The 13,499-nt window shown below is 41.7% G+C and overlaps 1 protein-coding gene and 2 non-coding genes across 20 annotated transcripts in view; 1 reads left to right on the plus strand and 2 right to left on the minus strand.

Annotated features, from left to right (window-relative positions):
• Positions 1-378: 378 nt before the first annotated feature.
• C4BPM (complement component 4 binding protein, membrane) overlaps positions 379-13,499 on the plus strand; it is a 37,314-nt gene continuing 24,193 nt past the window's right edge. For 11 of the 18 annotated variants that reach the window (XR_001470158.4, XR_006932137.1, XR_005841850.2 and 8 more), the window contains exons 1-10: positions 379-492; positions 1,256-1,447; positions 1,997-2,093; positions 2,699-2,784; positions 3,139-3,345; positions 4,047-4,229; positions 5,170-5,358; positions 5,975-6,166; positions 6,487-6,513; positions 6,965-7,031. Coding sequence is in view for 6 of the 18 variants with exons in the window: in XM_015298885.4 (XP_015154371.2) it covers positions 429-492; positions 1,256-1,447; positions 1,997-2,093; positions 2,699-2,784; positions 3,139-3,345; positions 4,047-4,229; positions 5,170-5,358; positions 5,975-6,166; positions 6,487-6,513; positions 6,965-7,031; positions 8,735-8,819 (1,389 nt within the window). In the remaining 12 variants the exon portion in view is untranslated. 18 annotated transcript variants of the gene reach the window in all.
• MIR29C (microRNA 29c) lies at positions 12,469-12,557 on the minus strand. Its single transcript, NR_031489.1, has one exon. It is a non-coding gene; the product is annotated as a microRNA 29c (primary transcript).
• MIR29B2 (microRNA 29b-2) lies at positions 13,380-13,459 on the minus strand. The gene has a single exon (NR_031490.1). It is a non-coding gene; the product is annotated as a microRNA 29b-2 (primary transcript).

Consider the following 13,499-nt stretch of genomic DNA (forward strand, 5'->3'; position numbering starts at 1 on the left):
TTTTGCGTCCATCTCGATAGATCTGCATTACTTTAACAGCTAAACACAAGTGCCGCGGCTTCTTGAGGAAAGCACAAAAGGCCCCTCCCTCGGGACGCACGCAGGCGTTTGATATTATTTGCTTTTTTTTTTTCTTCTTTTCAATAAGGCTTTGTTCGCCTGGGCTGCACCACAGATCATACCGGGAAGCGGTTCCGTCACCCGGAAGGAGGGTGGGTGGGCGGGCGGGCCATGCTTAAGAAAAACCCCTCTCCGCCGGCTGCGACCCGCCGCTCTCACACTCTTCCCTCAGCCCGGCGGCCGCTCCGCCCTGACGAGGAGGGCCGGGCACAAAATGCCCGCCGTCTTGCAGAGCACAGGGGTGCACAGCGCGCATGCGCCGCGCGTTGGGAGCCGTCGCCTGAGAGAGGGACGGCGGAGCCGCGGGCATGGCGGTGGGGGTGTTTGCGTTGGCGGTGCTGCTGGCGGGGCTCGGCGCGGCACGGGCGCAGGGTGAGCAGCGGGCGCAGTGCTCTGCGGGCCGCCATGGAGCGGGGTGCGGGAACTGAGGGGGCCTCGCAAGCCCGGTGGAGGCGGGGAGCTGCGGCGGCGGGAGGAGAGCGGGGCGGCCTGTGGGGATCGAGGAGACAAAGGGAGCAGCCGCGCCGCGGGGATGGGTCGCTGTGGCGCTGGGAGGACGAAAGTTGGAGGTTATATTACGGGTTTTGGGTGTTTTTTGTTTTGTTTTTTTTTTTTTTTTTTGTGTGTGTGTGTGTGTGTGTTTTGTTTTGTGTGAGAGGAGCTCGGGGAGGAGCTCCTTTGTGTTCCCTGTTTGCTTTTGCTGCTGTAAGGTGAAGAGGAACGTTACTCAGCGTGGATTATGTCATAAGTTTAATCAAAAACACAAAAATAGGAGCTAGAAAGCGGCGTGTTGTCGAGGTAGAATGCTAAAGAGGACCCGAGCAGAGCAGCAATGAGCCTGGGCTGGTGTGGAGTGGGCGCTGGGTGCGATCAGGGTGGGAACTGGAAACCCAAGGCCTTAAGGACTGTAAGAATAGTGCTGGCTTCTAAGAGCTTCATTACTTTGTGGAGGTGCCGGGCTGTATGGGGCTCTGTGCAGCCTGGTCTGGTGGGGTATCCGATGGGCTTTAAGGTCTCTCTGGTTATTTGTTTGCATTAACGTCCTTAAAACCAATTGCACCGACCTTGCTGTGCCTCTGCTTGTGTCTCCTCATGCTGATAAATATTGTTTGTTTCCTTCCTTGCACTCCTGCAGGCTCCTGCACGCTTCCAGACAAGGTCCAGAATGCAGAGCTCACGGAGGATGCCAGCACAATGAGCAGCTTTCCTGTTGGAACCACTGTGAGCTACACCTGTCGCCCTGGCTATATGAGGATCCCTGGGATGCCTGTTAGTCGAACGTGTGGCGAAAACTTAATGTGGTCGCAAATAGAGACGTTCTGTACAGGTAATATATGTGTGGTCTTATAGTGGAAATGCTAAGTCACAACCTGAAGCAGTGATTGAGCACCTGGTGGGAAGGCAGGGCCAACCCAGGGGTGCTCAAGTGCATGCAATGTACATGAGTGAGTAGAAGAGGTGGAGTTAGGATCCACCTCCTCCCAAACCTCACTTAAGGGTTGGTAGTGGAGGAGAGGGTATCTCTTGCTGGAGATCCCTGCCTGCCTGGGGACTTCCAAAGGTAAGCAGCTCTTTTCCTTCATTTCTGTATCTGTGGCTGCTGCATTTGGACTCGTTCTCGTTTGCTGTAGCCAGAGGTTTTGCCACCCTGCTCTTATCATCCCACTATAGCATTACAGACCTCTTGCTTTCTTTTTGTTTTGTTTTCCCTTTGTTTAACAATTTCAGTTGTTTTTGAGTAAGAATTAATTTTCCGTATAACTTAAAATGAAACTTGAGAAGTACTAGTGACTTTAAGGGCAGTGTGTGCTGAAGACGTAGTTTTTGTATATAACTACAAAGCTGTAGGCTTGTTCTTTTTTCTTCCCTTTCCCAGCAAGAAGCTGTACTCATCCGGGAGAACTACAAAACGGCGTTGTTCATGTGACAGATCTTACATTTGGTTCAGCAGTTACTTTTTCTTGTGAAAAAGGGTAAGTGGTGCTTGTTTGTTTGTTTTTCCCCCATTTAGACCTGATTTGAACCAAACCCAAACTGAGGTGCTTGAGTTATAGTGGAGCAGATCACAGCAAAGTTTGGTTTGATTCCATGGCTTTACTCGCATCAAATAAGGCTTAAAGTGTTTAGCAAGATTTGGCCTGTGTTAGCTCTAACAATTTTTTTTATTGTCCCTATGGTGCAGGGAGTGTGTATTCATTGCACTTCATTATTACATTGTGTAGCAGCCCGTTTGTCTGTGTGAAGCAAATCATCTCAAAAGGATTAACCTCTCATAGGGTTTTTTCTTCCTTTCCTTTTCACAGTTTTTCTTTAGCATTGGTGACTTGATGCTATTAGATGCATGTCTTGAGGGAAAGGTTTTGTCTGTTTCTTTAGTGATGTCTCATTTGCTTCTCTCATTTTCAAAGTTGAGTCTATTAACAAAATATCTCTAAAGATAACATTCTCACCACAACAAAAGCGTGGTATGTCGTGTCTATGTAGTCACAGAACAGAATTATGTAAACAAAATTTCTAGCTGCTCCCTGGAGAAATTAATGTTCTTAAGTTTCATCTCTGAATAATTTCATCTGTCTAGGTACAGGTTACATGGAAATCGTCAGATTTCCTGTGTAATTAAAGGTAAACTTGTTGACTGGAATGGACGTCTTCCTATATGTGATAGTAAGTAAAACACTGTTGTATTTATGCTTTCTACTCAGACTGTGGTGGCTTATTTTATCATCTAGCTGTGTGCTGTACATTCACTAGTGAAGGAAATGATGGTAAAATAGGGCAGCTCTTAAAATCTTTATCTTGAGCTATTGGGGATGTGCCTGAGGAATCAGCTATTGTGGTAATAAGTTAATAGCTGTTAAAGTCTACCTATTCTTGTTACAAATGACTGCAGGTCTTCCTCAGTTATAGTTAAGACAAGTTACAGCTCTGTGTCAGATTTTAAGTGCAGTGACTTGAAAATCAAAGCTCTTTGCTTAGGGGAACAAAATTCTGTTAGCTAACTTTATGACTTTGTCCTAGGAGTTCCTTGTAAGCCACCTCCAAGTATAGCCAATGGGCGCTACACTGAAGCAGCCAACTATGTTTATCAAACAACAGTAACCTATAGTTGTGACGATGTGCGCACAGGAGAAAATCCCTTCTCGCTGGTTGGTTCACCTTCTATTTTCTGCACAGTTGATGAAAACTCAAATGGTGTTTGGAGTGGACCGCCTCCACAGTGTAAAGGTTGGTTGTTTCTCAAATATATCTTATAGGACTCAAAAATTTCAATATCTGCCTCTTTTAGAACTGGGGAGCTGATGGGGTGGATGGTTTTCCCTACAGAGGAGGAGGAACTTTGTCCTCTGCTGCTGTAAATTGATAAAATTGCAGTGCACGTCAGGTGAACTGTATTATGGATGTTGATGGAGTACGATATACAGAGTGACTTAGAACTTAAATTAAAACTTAAAAAAGAAAATATGAGCACATGGTTGGTGGAAGTGACAAGGGCATAGTGAAGGAGCTGAGTTTGAGTACCTGATAAAAGCATGTGTGAACAACCACCGTGTTAGTGTGGAAATAAGTGTAACATTTAGCAAGTATGTGTTCTTGCTTTGTGTTTGCAGGGAGTAAAACCAGATGCTTGCATCTTGTCACTTGTATGCTAACCTAAATAGTTTTGTTTTCTGAAATTGTAATGCTGTGTAGGAAGAGGTATGTGGATCGGAAGTGGGATGCACTTTTAGTTGACTGCGTACTGTTGCAAATCAATGGCTTAAATCAAGGACAATCTGCACATTGGAGGGAGCAGGCTTCTTAGGCAGCCCAGTCCAAATAGTTGGAGGAATTAAGAGACTTTGTTACAATACTAAAAGTGTTGTGACTGCTGTGAAGATACTGTTAACAAATGTTTCAAAGTTTGTTTTCCCTCTTACATTTTTCAGTGGTCATCTGTGACAACCCACAAGTAGAAAACGGAAGAAAGGCATCTGGGTTTGCATCTCAGTATATCTATGGGAGCTCAGTTAGGTTTGAATGTGATCCAGACTATGTCTTGCTTGGGATGGATGTAATTAGTTGTACTGAAAATGGCACCTGGTATCCATCATTACCAACTTGTAAAAGAAGTAAGTTTTTATATAGGAATCCAACTTTTCTTGTATGTCAGGAGTGTTGTTAAATCTTAGCTATAATTTAAAGTAATTACACTGTAGTTGGAAGTCAGAAGCTAAGGAAGTTGACACTGAGCCTCATCATAAACAACTATTCCAGGTGTTTGTGTGACTTAACTCCTAACAGTGTTTGGATGAAAATGAGTTGAATTTCAGACTGTGATGTTACTGCATTGTAATAGCATCATGCTCTTTATTCAAGTGATATGAAGAAATGAGGAGAATAGATGTACGTTTTGGAATCTTGATAGAAAGTATAAGAGTTGTGCATAATGAGGAGATCAGTAGGATCCTTCCTGTGTACTCAAGATCACTGTGTGTCTGAATCTGTGCTCGTACCTAGCTCTTCAACTCTAGTTTTCCAGGGATCAGAATGCTTGTAGATTTTTGACCAAGCAAATTATTATTAGGCCTAATTTGCAGGGGCCATTGAAGAGCATTTTCTGCAGTCTTCTCCTCCCTCTCTGCTGGAGGGCTAGGGAATGTGGCTGCAGAATATAGTTAGAGACTTTCATGTATGTATATTCTAATAATAAGCTCTCAAGAATGAGAACTACTTCTACAAAGGATGTGTTTGAGTGTTTCACAATGGATGAGTCTGATGAGGCACCTGAGAATGATTTGTATGGAAAATAATAAACCAAAGAATACAGATTTCTCAGGTGCTGTATCATATGATCGTGCTACCCTCATGAATGTGTGGTGTGATGTTTCTTTTGAATCTCCCATAGGAAACATACTTAAAATTATGATAAAAGTAGACGAGAAGTTCTAACAATTCAGATACAATGCTATTAGTGTATCATACAAAAGGAATGTATACTTAGAGAGCTAGTGAATTATAAAGCATTTAAAATTTCTTATTGCTACAATGGCTTTTACATTTATGTTTTAGTTAGTGAAGATGCATGTGGTGCCCCAAAGATCTCCCATGGAGAAGTCGTTCCACAGAAATCTGTGTACTTAAGAGGAGAGTCTGTTCAGATAAGGTGCAGTCCTCGCTGTGCTTTTCCTGATGGTGGTACAGAGGTCACAGTAATGTGCCAAGGACGAAATACATGGAGTTCTGAACCAAATTGTGCATGTGAGTAGAATTTGTAATTAGGAAAATCAAGTGACAAGCTTGAAATGTCTGATGTAGTAGTGCTTGACCCCTGAAGGTCAGAGGCCTTTCAGCATGCCCAGCTGGTTACAGGTTACATTAATAGGTTGTGAGTGCTGTGGGTTGCGATTTGAGTAACTGAGCAGTTTTGTGCCTATCTGGAGTCCTTCTTTAGTCTTAGTTTTATGGGTAGAAATAAATACAATTCAAGCGCTGTTGTGAGAGACCTGTTCAGAAAGCACTCCCAGAACATTCTGCCCTTGAAGGTGACAGACTTTATACTCTTTCTTTTTTTCTATTGTACGAGGTGATCACTTGTAACGTTAACAAAAAGATTTTCGTTACTTTGATGCAACTCTTTAGTCCAGTGAAGCTGAGGTGTATATTTCTTGCATCTGAAGCATGTCCATCATCATACGTTTTTGCTGCCTCAGGCAGGAAGCCTTTGCATATAATGTCTTAATGATCAACTGAGCTTCTGATATCTACACAAATGCAGGGACTTTTTGATGGCCGCTTCTTTAATCTACTCCATGTATTGGCTCTGTTCTCAGGCTGTCTGTTTTTTTCCCTCACTTTTAAAATATTTCCTTTCTAGGTGATTCTGAACCTTCTGATTTCTCTCCAGTCATCAGCCATGGTAGAATAATTGAAGGAAAAAAATCTGTATATTCCGAAGGGGATTCGATTACAATTGAATGTTATGCAGGCTACACATTACATGGTGCAGCTCATATTGAGTATATTGGAGGAGGCAGATGGACTCCAGAAGTGCCAGTTTGCAAGTTAAGTAAGTATGAACTGCAAGAATTTCCAATAGAATAAGAATACATATAGATATTTGCTTCCTGGGGACATACTTTTATATTCAGAAGTCATTTATTGCAAACTTCTATCTTTATTTTGGCATAAGAAAGATAGATTTGGGTAAACATCCTTTTAAGAATTGGCATACTTAAGTTAACTAAAAGTTGCCATGCAAAACTGACGTGCTGCAAGGCTCATCTTGACAAGTGTTTGATTCATTTGAAACACCCTCACGAGTACTTGTATAGTATGTTTGAATTAGAAGCATGCATTCCTCATAATACTCATTTACTCTGTTTTTAGGTGCTTATATTATTGCCATCATCTGTAGTAAGTATCATGTCATTCCTGAATAATGTATGATGTGTTTGGTTTTTTTTGTGTGTGGAGTTGATCTTGTGGTCATCACCTGGGACTAATAGGAACTGTGTCTGGAGTTCTGGTTACTTGAAAAATGCTTGGCTGCTCTTAAAATCAAGCTTTCTACACCACTTCTTTATAAATTCATTCTAAAAACTAATGACAATGTTACGAGAGCTGTGGTAATATTCCTGAGCTGGTGGGGTTTTGTCATCTTGGTGATTACTGTTCTTGAGCTGAACTCTGCTGAGCGGTCTCGAGCAAAGTACCAAATATGTAATTGGGAATTAAGCAATGTGAATTTCTGGAAGAGGAGGATGCTGTATAGGATTTTGGGTGTAGACCGCAGTAATTTTTGAGGAGGTCTTTCTTATGAGCTATTTACTGTCACTCTAAGGCTTCTTTTTAATTCTTCCTCAAGTGATCGTGGCAGTTCTGGTGTTCCTGGCAGCCTTCTGGATCTTTAAGAAATTCATTTCACAGGAAGGGTAAGTAAGCCTTTTTTTTATTGGCAATTTCTGTGTGACAGCAAAAGCAGTGCTAACATATGTGGTTGCTTAAGCTTGATCTGCCTTTTCTTTTTTCAATTGTGTGATGTCTGTATGTGAGCTTAACAGCTAAAGTACCTAACAGCATATTTGACTGTTTTCATATCTGTTACTTAGATAAGATGCTAATTAACATTCCTGCTATTTTAAAGGATGGAGAAACACTGTCCTTAGGCTTATATTTAACAGAGGTACACTTACCAATGTTCACATCTGCTCGAAAACACGCTGTTTTGTATCTCAAAACCAGTGGTACTGTTGGTTTATTTTGGCTTCACCTGCTTTATTTTATTTTAATTTTTTTGCCTGAATAAGCTTCTGGTGTCACTAGGGAAAGTCTCCTTAGGCTTTAAAAGTCGGAGTGGTTTACATGATCTGGAGGCCTTGGAAGTGAGCTTCCTTGCTTCTGCATGAGATGTACCAATGGTAGTGGAGGGAAACAAGATTACTGCTGTGTTTTGGACCAGAAACAACTTGAATAAAATACCATGGACTTATTTGAGCCTTCTGCTTGTAACTACATTGACCTAAATGGTCCTATAGTGTTTAAACAAATAGCTAGCATTGTTACTAGAATGTATAATGTGTAGATAGACTTCAGTTTTGTCATTTGCAGTAGCAGTGTTTGTTACCTTTACATTGCAGACTTGTAAAATAAACTGTAAAGGATTCAGTGCACAAATAGTAGGTTTTGTTTCTTTATGAAGCATACGGGGCTTCTTGCGTTTTGAACTTTCTTTTCAGAACAACTGGTTACATATGCTTTTTGGTAGGGAATTGGCAGGAGATTTAAATGCTTTGTGCGTTGCTTCTTGTAGTGATGTCTTTGTTTTTTAACCTTCTCAGAAAAAGTACTGTTTCCTTGGAGAAGTACTTTGTAACAGACAAAATACTGAGAACTTAGAGCAAGTCAGGTGGAGCAGTGGGGTATTAAAATATGCAGTAAAGCTAACCAGAGGAAATAGTCCTGCAGTTTGTATTTGTACTGAAGTACGTCTTCTGCTACTTGGGACAAGCCTGAAGCTAGCTTATATCCAGTGAAGTTTTAGTGGAAGTATCTTCCCCATAGGCAGCATGGCATCTTTTCAGTAACCCCAGTGGCAGGGGCTATGCTGCAAAGTAATGCAGTGCTTTTGTGTAATTGCTTTTTGTCCATTGCTTGAATAATTTGCACCCTGGATAGCCCAAATGCAAGCTAGTACTACTACTATGGCAGCACTTTCTGCCTTCATCTGTGAGGAACTGCTTCATGTGGAGGAAAAAAAAAAAATAAAGGATCTAAAGGAAATATCAAAAAGGAAAACAAAATAACATTGTATTCCTGAAAATCCCATACCGTTTTAGTGCGTCCTGCACTCTCCTTGAGCTTCATTGCTGTGAGTGCCTGACTGTTAAATCCCATTCTTGTCTGGAAGCCCAATCTAATCTCCTTCTGCTAGGGCCTAGATCTCACTTGTTTTCTGGATTCCTGAAACAGCTGAGCCTTTGTGAACCACTGTGCTTCCAGTATCTCATATTGTACCTTGGCTGTGTCCATCTTCAGTGTACAGCAAAAGCTGTGTCTTGCCTTCTGCTGCTTCTGTATTCACTCTGTCAGTTTCATAGGATATTCAATTAGACTTTTTTCTCCTTTTGCTGTTCAGCTCGTATGCAGCTGATGAGAGTGGCAAGAAAACACATATTTTAAAAACAAATATAGCAGCTGAGATGGAAGAACTGCACAAATGAATTAATTGAATCTTGAAAAGGTATACGCTTTCCACTTCATTTGGACATTTGCATTACACTTAAGTGTCTTTTTTTATGGTTTATCCTGAATTTTAGAAGTATGGAATCCATTGAACCTCAGTTTCCTATAGGAAAAGTAATAAGAAGCATTCATTCATTTCCTCCCTTCAGAGGAAACCCAATTACCTGTTCTTTCTGTAATTGGCTCTTTCCAAAATCTGGCTCTGAGCCATGTTGCTGCAGGACAGATGTATGACAGAAGAGATCAACTTGACTCTGCCTCATCAGTATTTTGTTGTTATTGTCTTAATGGTTTCAATTTGCACAAGAAATGTTTTGGAAACTTGTGTCTTTTGTGTTGCTTTTCTCCATTGCACAAATTCTGAGAAGGTAATGACTGAAACAACAGGTTTCTTATTCTGACTTGAAGACTTCTCAAATGTTGAAAACAATAGTCTTGTATTTTATTTGGTTATTTAATAATGAGTGACTTCTGAGTATTTTTTTATAAGCTTGAGAAGGCATATATGGAATTAAGCTTTAAGTTGATTCTAAAATAATGTGTTAATGAATACTATCTTCATCTCTGAAATAAGATGTTCCTAATTGAGAATTTGCTTTCTGGGATCAGTTTTCTGGGTTGGTTGGCCTTACTTTTGGGGATAGAAAGAATCAGAAATTCTCCATGTCACGAGCAAAAGGGAGGATTGGAAATAAGGAAATAACGTTCTGACAAAGCTCCCAAGGCTTTGTACAGTATCTAAAACTCCTCAGAGACCACAAGTAATGGTGCAGACATCTGTTTGTTGGTTTTGGTTTGCCTGTTGTTTTCCTGTGAAAGAAAAGCTGTGTTATTCAAGAGTTTGAAAATACGTGGATGTGGGTTTAAGTGGTCATGGTTGCGATCATGAATTTATAACCCTCTTATGTTTAAGTACTGTACACTTTCTGCAGTGAGCTACAGAATCAAATTTTCGCTAATGCTTGGCTTCTGGCTATAAAACACATACTGACCATCAGACTGCATATAGAACATATGGGTTGCTCACAACGTAGCCTCCGGATGAGTTAGGAATCCTGTAACTGCTGTGTGTATGCTCAGCTTCTGATAATATTCTGGCCTGGTTTCTTCATCACTTGAAATGGTCTGCTTGGATCAAATCCTCTTCTAATCCTTGGGTCATTCTTTGCATTCTGTCGGGTGAAACTGGAGCCAAAATCTCCCTGAGTGTATTGGCTGCTTAGTAGGAAGCAGACGAGTGAGTTAGTTTCTTAATTTTACCTGATGATTCAACGCTACATCTGAGGATGTGCTTCCAGAGTAAATGTAAGAGCTATTTAAATGTAAAATCCCTGATTTGACTTATTTTTCTGTTTGTAGGAAGAGTGACAGCACTCCGCATACTGCCAAATATACGAGCTGTAAAGCATGAATGACTCTGTCTGAGGGTGGGAGGGAATTTGCAGTTGGATGTGCCTATCAGAAATGAAAATGAGTACGCTTATTCGCCTACGGAAATCTAACGTACCTCACAGTGTGTTTTATGCTATTGGTTAACTATAGTAGGGAATAGTAGGGTAAGAAAGATCAGTGTCTGCTGTTTTGTTCTGCATCATTCGTTGTCTCCTCTGTGTATGTAAAATGGACATAGAGGCTCTTCCTGCAGCACACATCACTGTCTGTCGGCGGGGAGCACTCCTTCCTTACAGAAGACTGTCCAATGTTAGCCCTGCTCACTACACTTGTAATGCACTTCTCAATCACTTCTGCAGTTCAGGTGGTGTAAATGTCGTTCTTTATGTTCTGAAATGTTTTAAGTGTTCGTTTTTCTTAAGAGATTGGTGCAATTTAAGGCTGCATCTGTTTGAAATTGTTGCAATTTAGATCTTGTATCTGCTGCTTTCTTGTTTGCCAAAGTTGATTCTGTATATCTGATGAATTAAAATGTGCCTTTGAATCAGAGTTTTATAGCTTTTCTAATGCCTTTAAGAAGGAATAAAAGACCTTTGGTATAATCCCAAAGGAGCTGTAATGGACTTGTGGCAATGGGGAAGTGTAGGTTTCCCTAGCAGGGGTATCCCCTGTGTTTGTATTTATTGGCCTGCTGACAGAAGGAAATTAACCAAAACCTACTGAGAATCTATGTGCCCATCCTTGGGATGTCTGATATTATTATTTATTTTATTTTGAGTCTTGACGTTCATTTCAGAGATAATAATGTTGCTTTTCAGAATAGAAAGGCTTCCAGATGAATTTAGCTGAGCTAAATGAAGACAGGTTTTGGCTTTGTGGGTTTGCTGCCAACATATGCAGGCAGCTTTTATGCACCCATTTTCCCAGAAGGAACAAGTCACCTGGCATCAGGTGGCCGAGGCATTGGCTGGGGTAGATTGGCACTGCTATTGGGAACAGGTTGTTTCAACAGCACAGAATTAGTTAGGGTTTCATTGGGTCCTTTGGGACACTCCCAGCAGTTGTTTCTAAGCGTTCCTAACAGCCTCCAGTTATTAAGAAGGAGTTTTGGCTGTGCAGAAGTGCTTGCTGTTCATGGCCTCTCCAATAGCTGATGCCTAGTTTGCCAATTGCTTGTAAAAACTGTGAAAATATAATATACTGAGAATTGAGAGAGTTGCTCATTAGCTGGCCTGTGTGTGGCATTTCCAATATCTCGCGATCTACTGAAATAGACTGAATGCTTGAGTGAAATGACTGTAAAAAAATTTTGGTTTTATTTTTATATTTTCATGAATGTAAAGATGAGTGATGGCTTGTATTATGACAAATAAAGATATTATTTGGCAGTAAGTGTTTGTCTTTCATTTGGTGTGTGGCGGACGGCTGTGTTCTGTTTTCCTAGAGGATAACGTGAGCTGGGTGCATGACAAGTCAGGTGTGAGGTTTGTGCTCCAAATGTACTTCCTTGTTTCTGCACAGAAATGTGTAGTCAGCTGCCTCAAGGTGAAACCTGTCAGAGGAAGGGCTAGAAAAGTAACTAGTGTGCTTTATTTTGTAATTTGTGATTGTTATTAGCTGCTATAGACTGGAGCGCTTGGACTTGGTGCTAGCAGAGGCTGGCTGGGGTGAAAGCATCGTGTTGTTGCCATCTGCTGGCGTGTCAGTGGTTGGTAGGTGTCCGTGTTACCAAAATCAGCATTGGTGCTCACGGCTGAGTGTGGGGCGTGTGATGTGCAAAGAGAGCTGGGGCTGAAATGAGACTCAAAGCGATTGGATGTCATCCAGCAGGGAACCACGTCGTCTGTCTACCTGAGACAGAGCCTGATCCCAAGTAGCATACAATTTTATTTAGAAGAAGAAGCTGTGAGTAAATAACAGGTTAAGGCAAACAAATAGCACGTGGGATACAGCAGGCAGGAGGGAGGCTGGCTGTGCTGCTGTGCATGAGCCCTGACATGCTCAAGGTGAAGGACCTCAGTTGGGTGTTAGAGCAGATGCTCTGCTTTCCCCTTAAGCATCCCATGGTGCTGAGTGTCCTCCTGTGTTGCAGGATGGTCGGTCAGAGGTGTAACTTCGGCTCAGAGAACAGGAGAGCACGCAGGATGTTTGTGAAGCAAGGTCGTGCTTTTGCTGGCGTTTATTTATAAGGACTCTGGGGCTGGGGGAAATGAAGTTTTCCATTATTGTTGCTTTTCCCCCTACATCATAACCGATTTCAAATGGTGCTAGACAGAAACTGAGACTCTGAACACCAAGAGAAATCGGTCAGCCTGTGTAAGAGACATTTTTCTGGCTCAGAGAAGATCCTCTTGCAGATGACAGCTATGCATTCTTTAAAGAAGACTATTCAGTGGTCTATTGAGTGCTTCATCCACAGCAATTGCCCTTTCTGTGTATGTTAAACATGTTTGACAGCAGTGAGGTCAGGCAAAAGTAGTTTAGATTGGCTTCATTTTCATGGTTTGGATGCAAAAGTATGAATGTGTAGCAAAACATTACTGGAAGGGAGCAGCAATAAGCTCCAAAAAAAAGTAATTTTAGGAAAAGGAGTGGATTCTGTGTGCATCAGCATGATTCCATCACTATTATTGAAGGCACGTGTGGGTTTGTTGACTGTTGAGATCAAACTGTCAGGGGGAGCTTCTGTATTTGCTGAACAATTCCCTGGAAGCTACAGAATGGTAATGCTACAATGAGAAGATCCCCCAAGCACACAGGGAAAGTACATTTGCTCCAAGTCAGTAAATTAAATGCTAGCTTCCTAGTGACTGGATAGGAGAGGAAATGTACTCTTTGCCTGTCAGGGTGTAAGAAGCACCGTGCTGGTTTCCATGCAACTTTTGGATGACTTTACTCTGAACAACTTGAACTCAGCAGCCATTGTTTATTAAATAGAAATACATTGGAATAGAAGATTTTCCTGGTGTGGCCCTATCTTCCAGAGGGGGCATACAGTGATTGCATGGTGTCTAGAAATCAGATGGCGTTACAGAACGGATGGTTGGCAGGAAAAAAAAAATGATGGGGGAAAGTGCTGGTTTGAGGAGGATAGGCTGTTGGTGGAGTTAGCAGCTGCTTGATCTCCTCCCACGCTGTAATTCTTGCTCCTAGAACACTGATTTCAAATGGTGCTAGATACAAAGTGGGAAAATCTAAGCCACCATGTGAAACCAGCTTCCAGAGGAAGACAGATCTTGCATGTAGCTGCAGGCTGAGGGAAAGTC

The sequence above is a fragment of the Gallus gallus genome, chromosome 26, assembly GCF_016699485.2.
Source record: "Gallus gallus isolate bGalGal1 chromosome 26, bGalGal1.mat.broiler.GRCg7b, whole genome shotgun sequence".
NCBI lineage: Eukaryota > Metazoa > Chordata > Aves > Galliformes > Phasianidae > Gallus > Gallus gallus.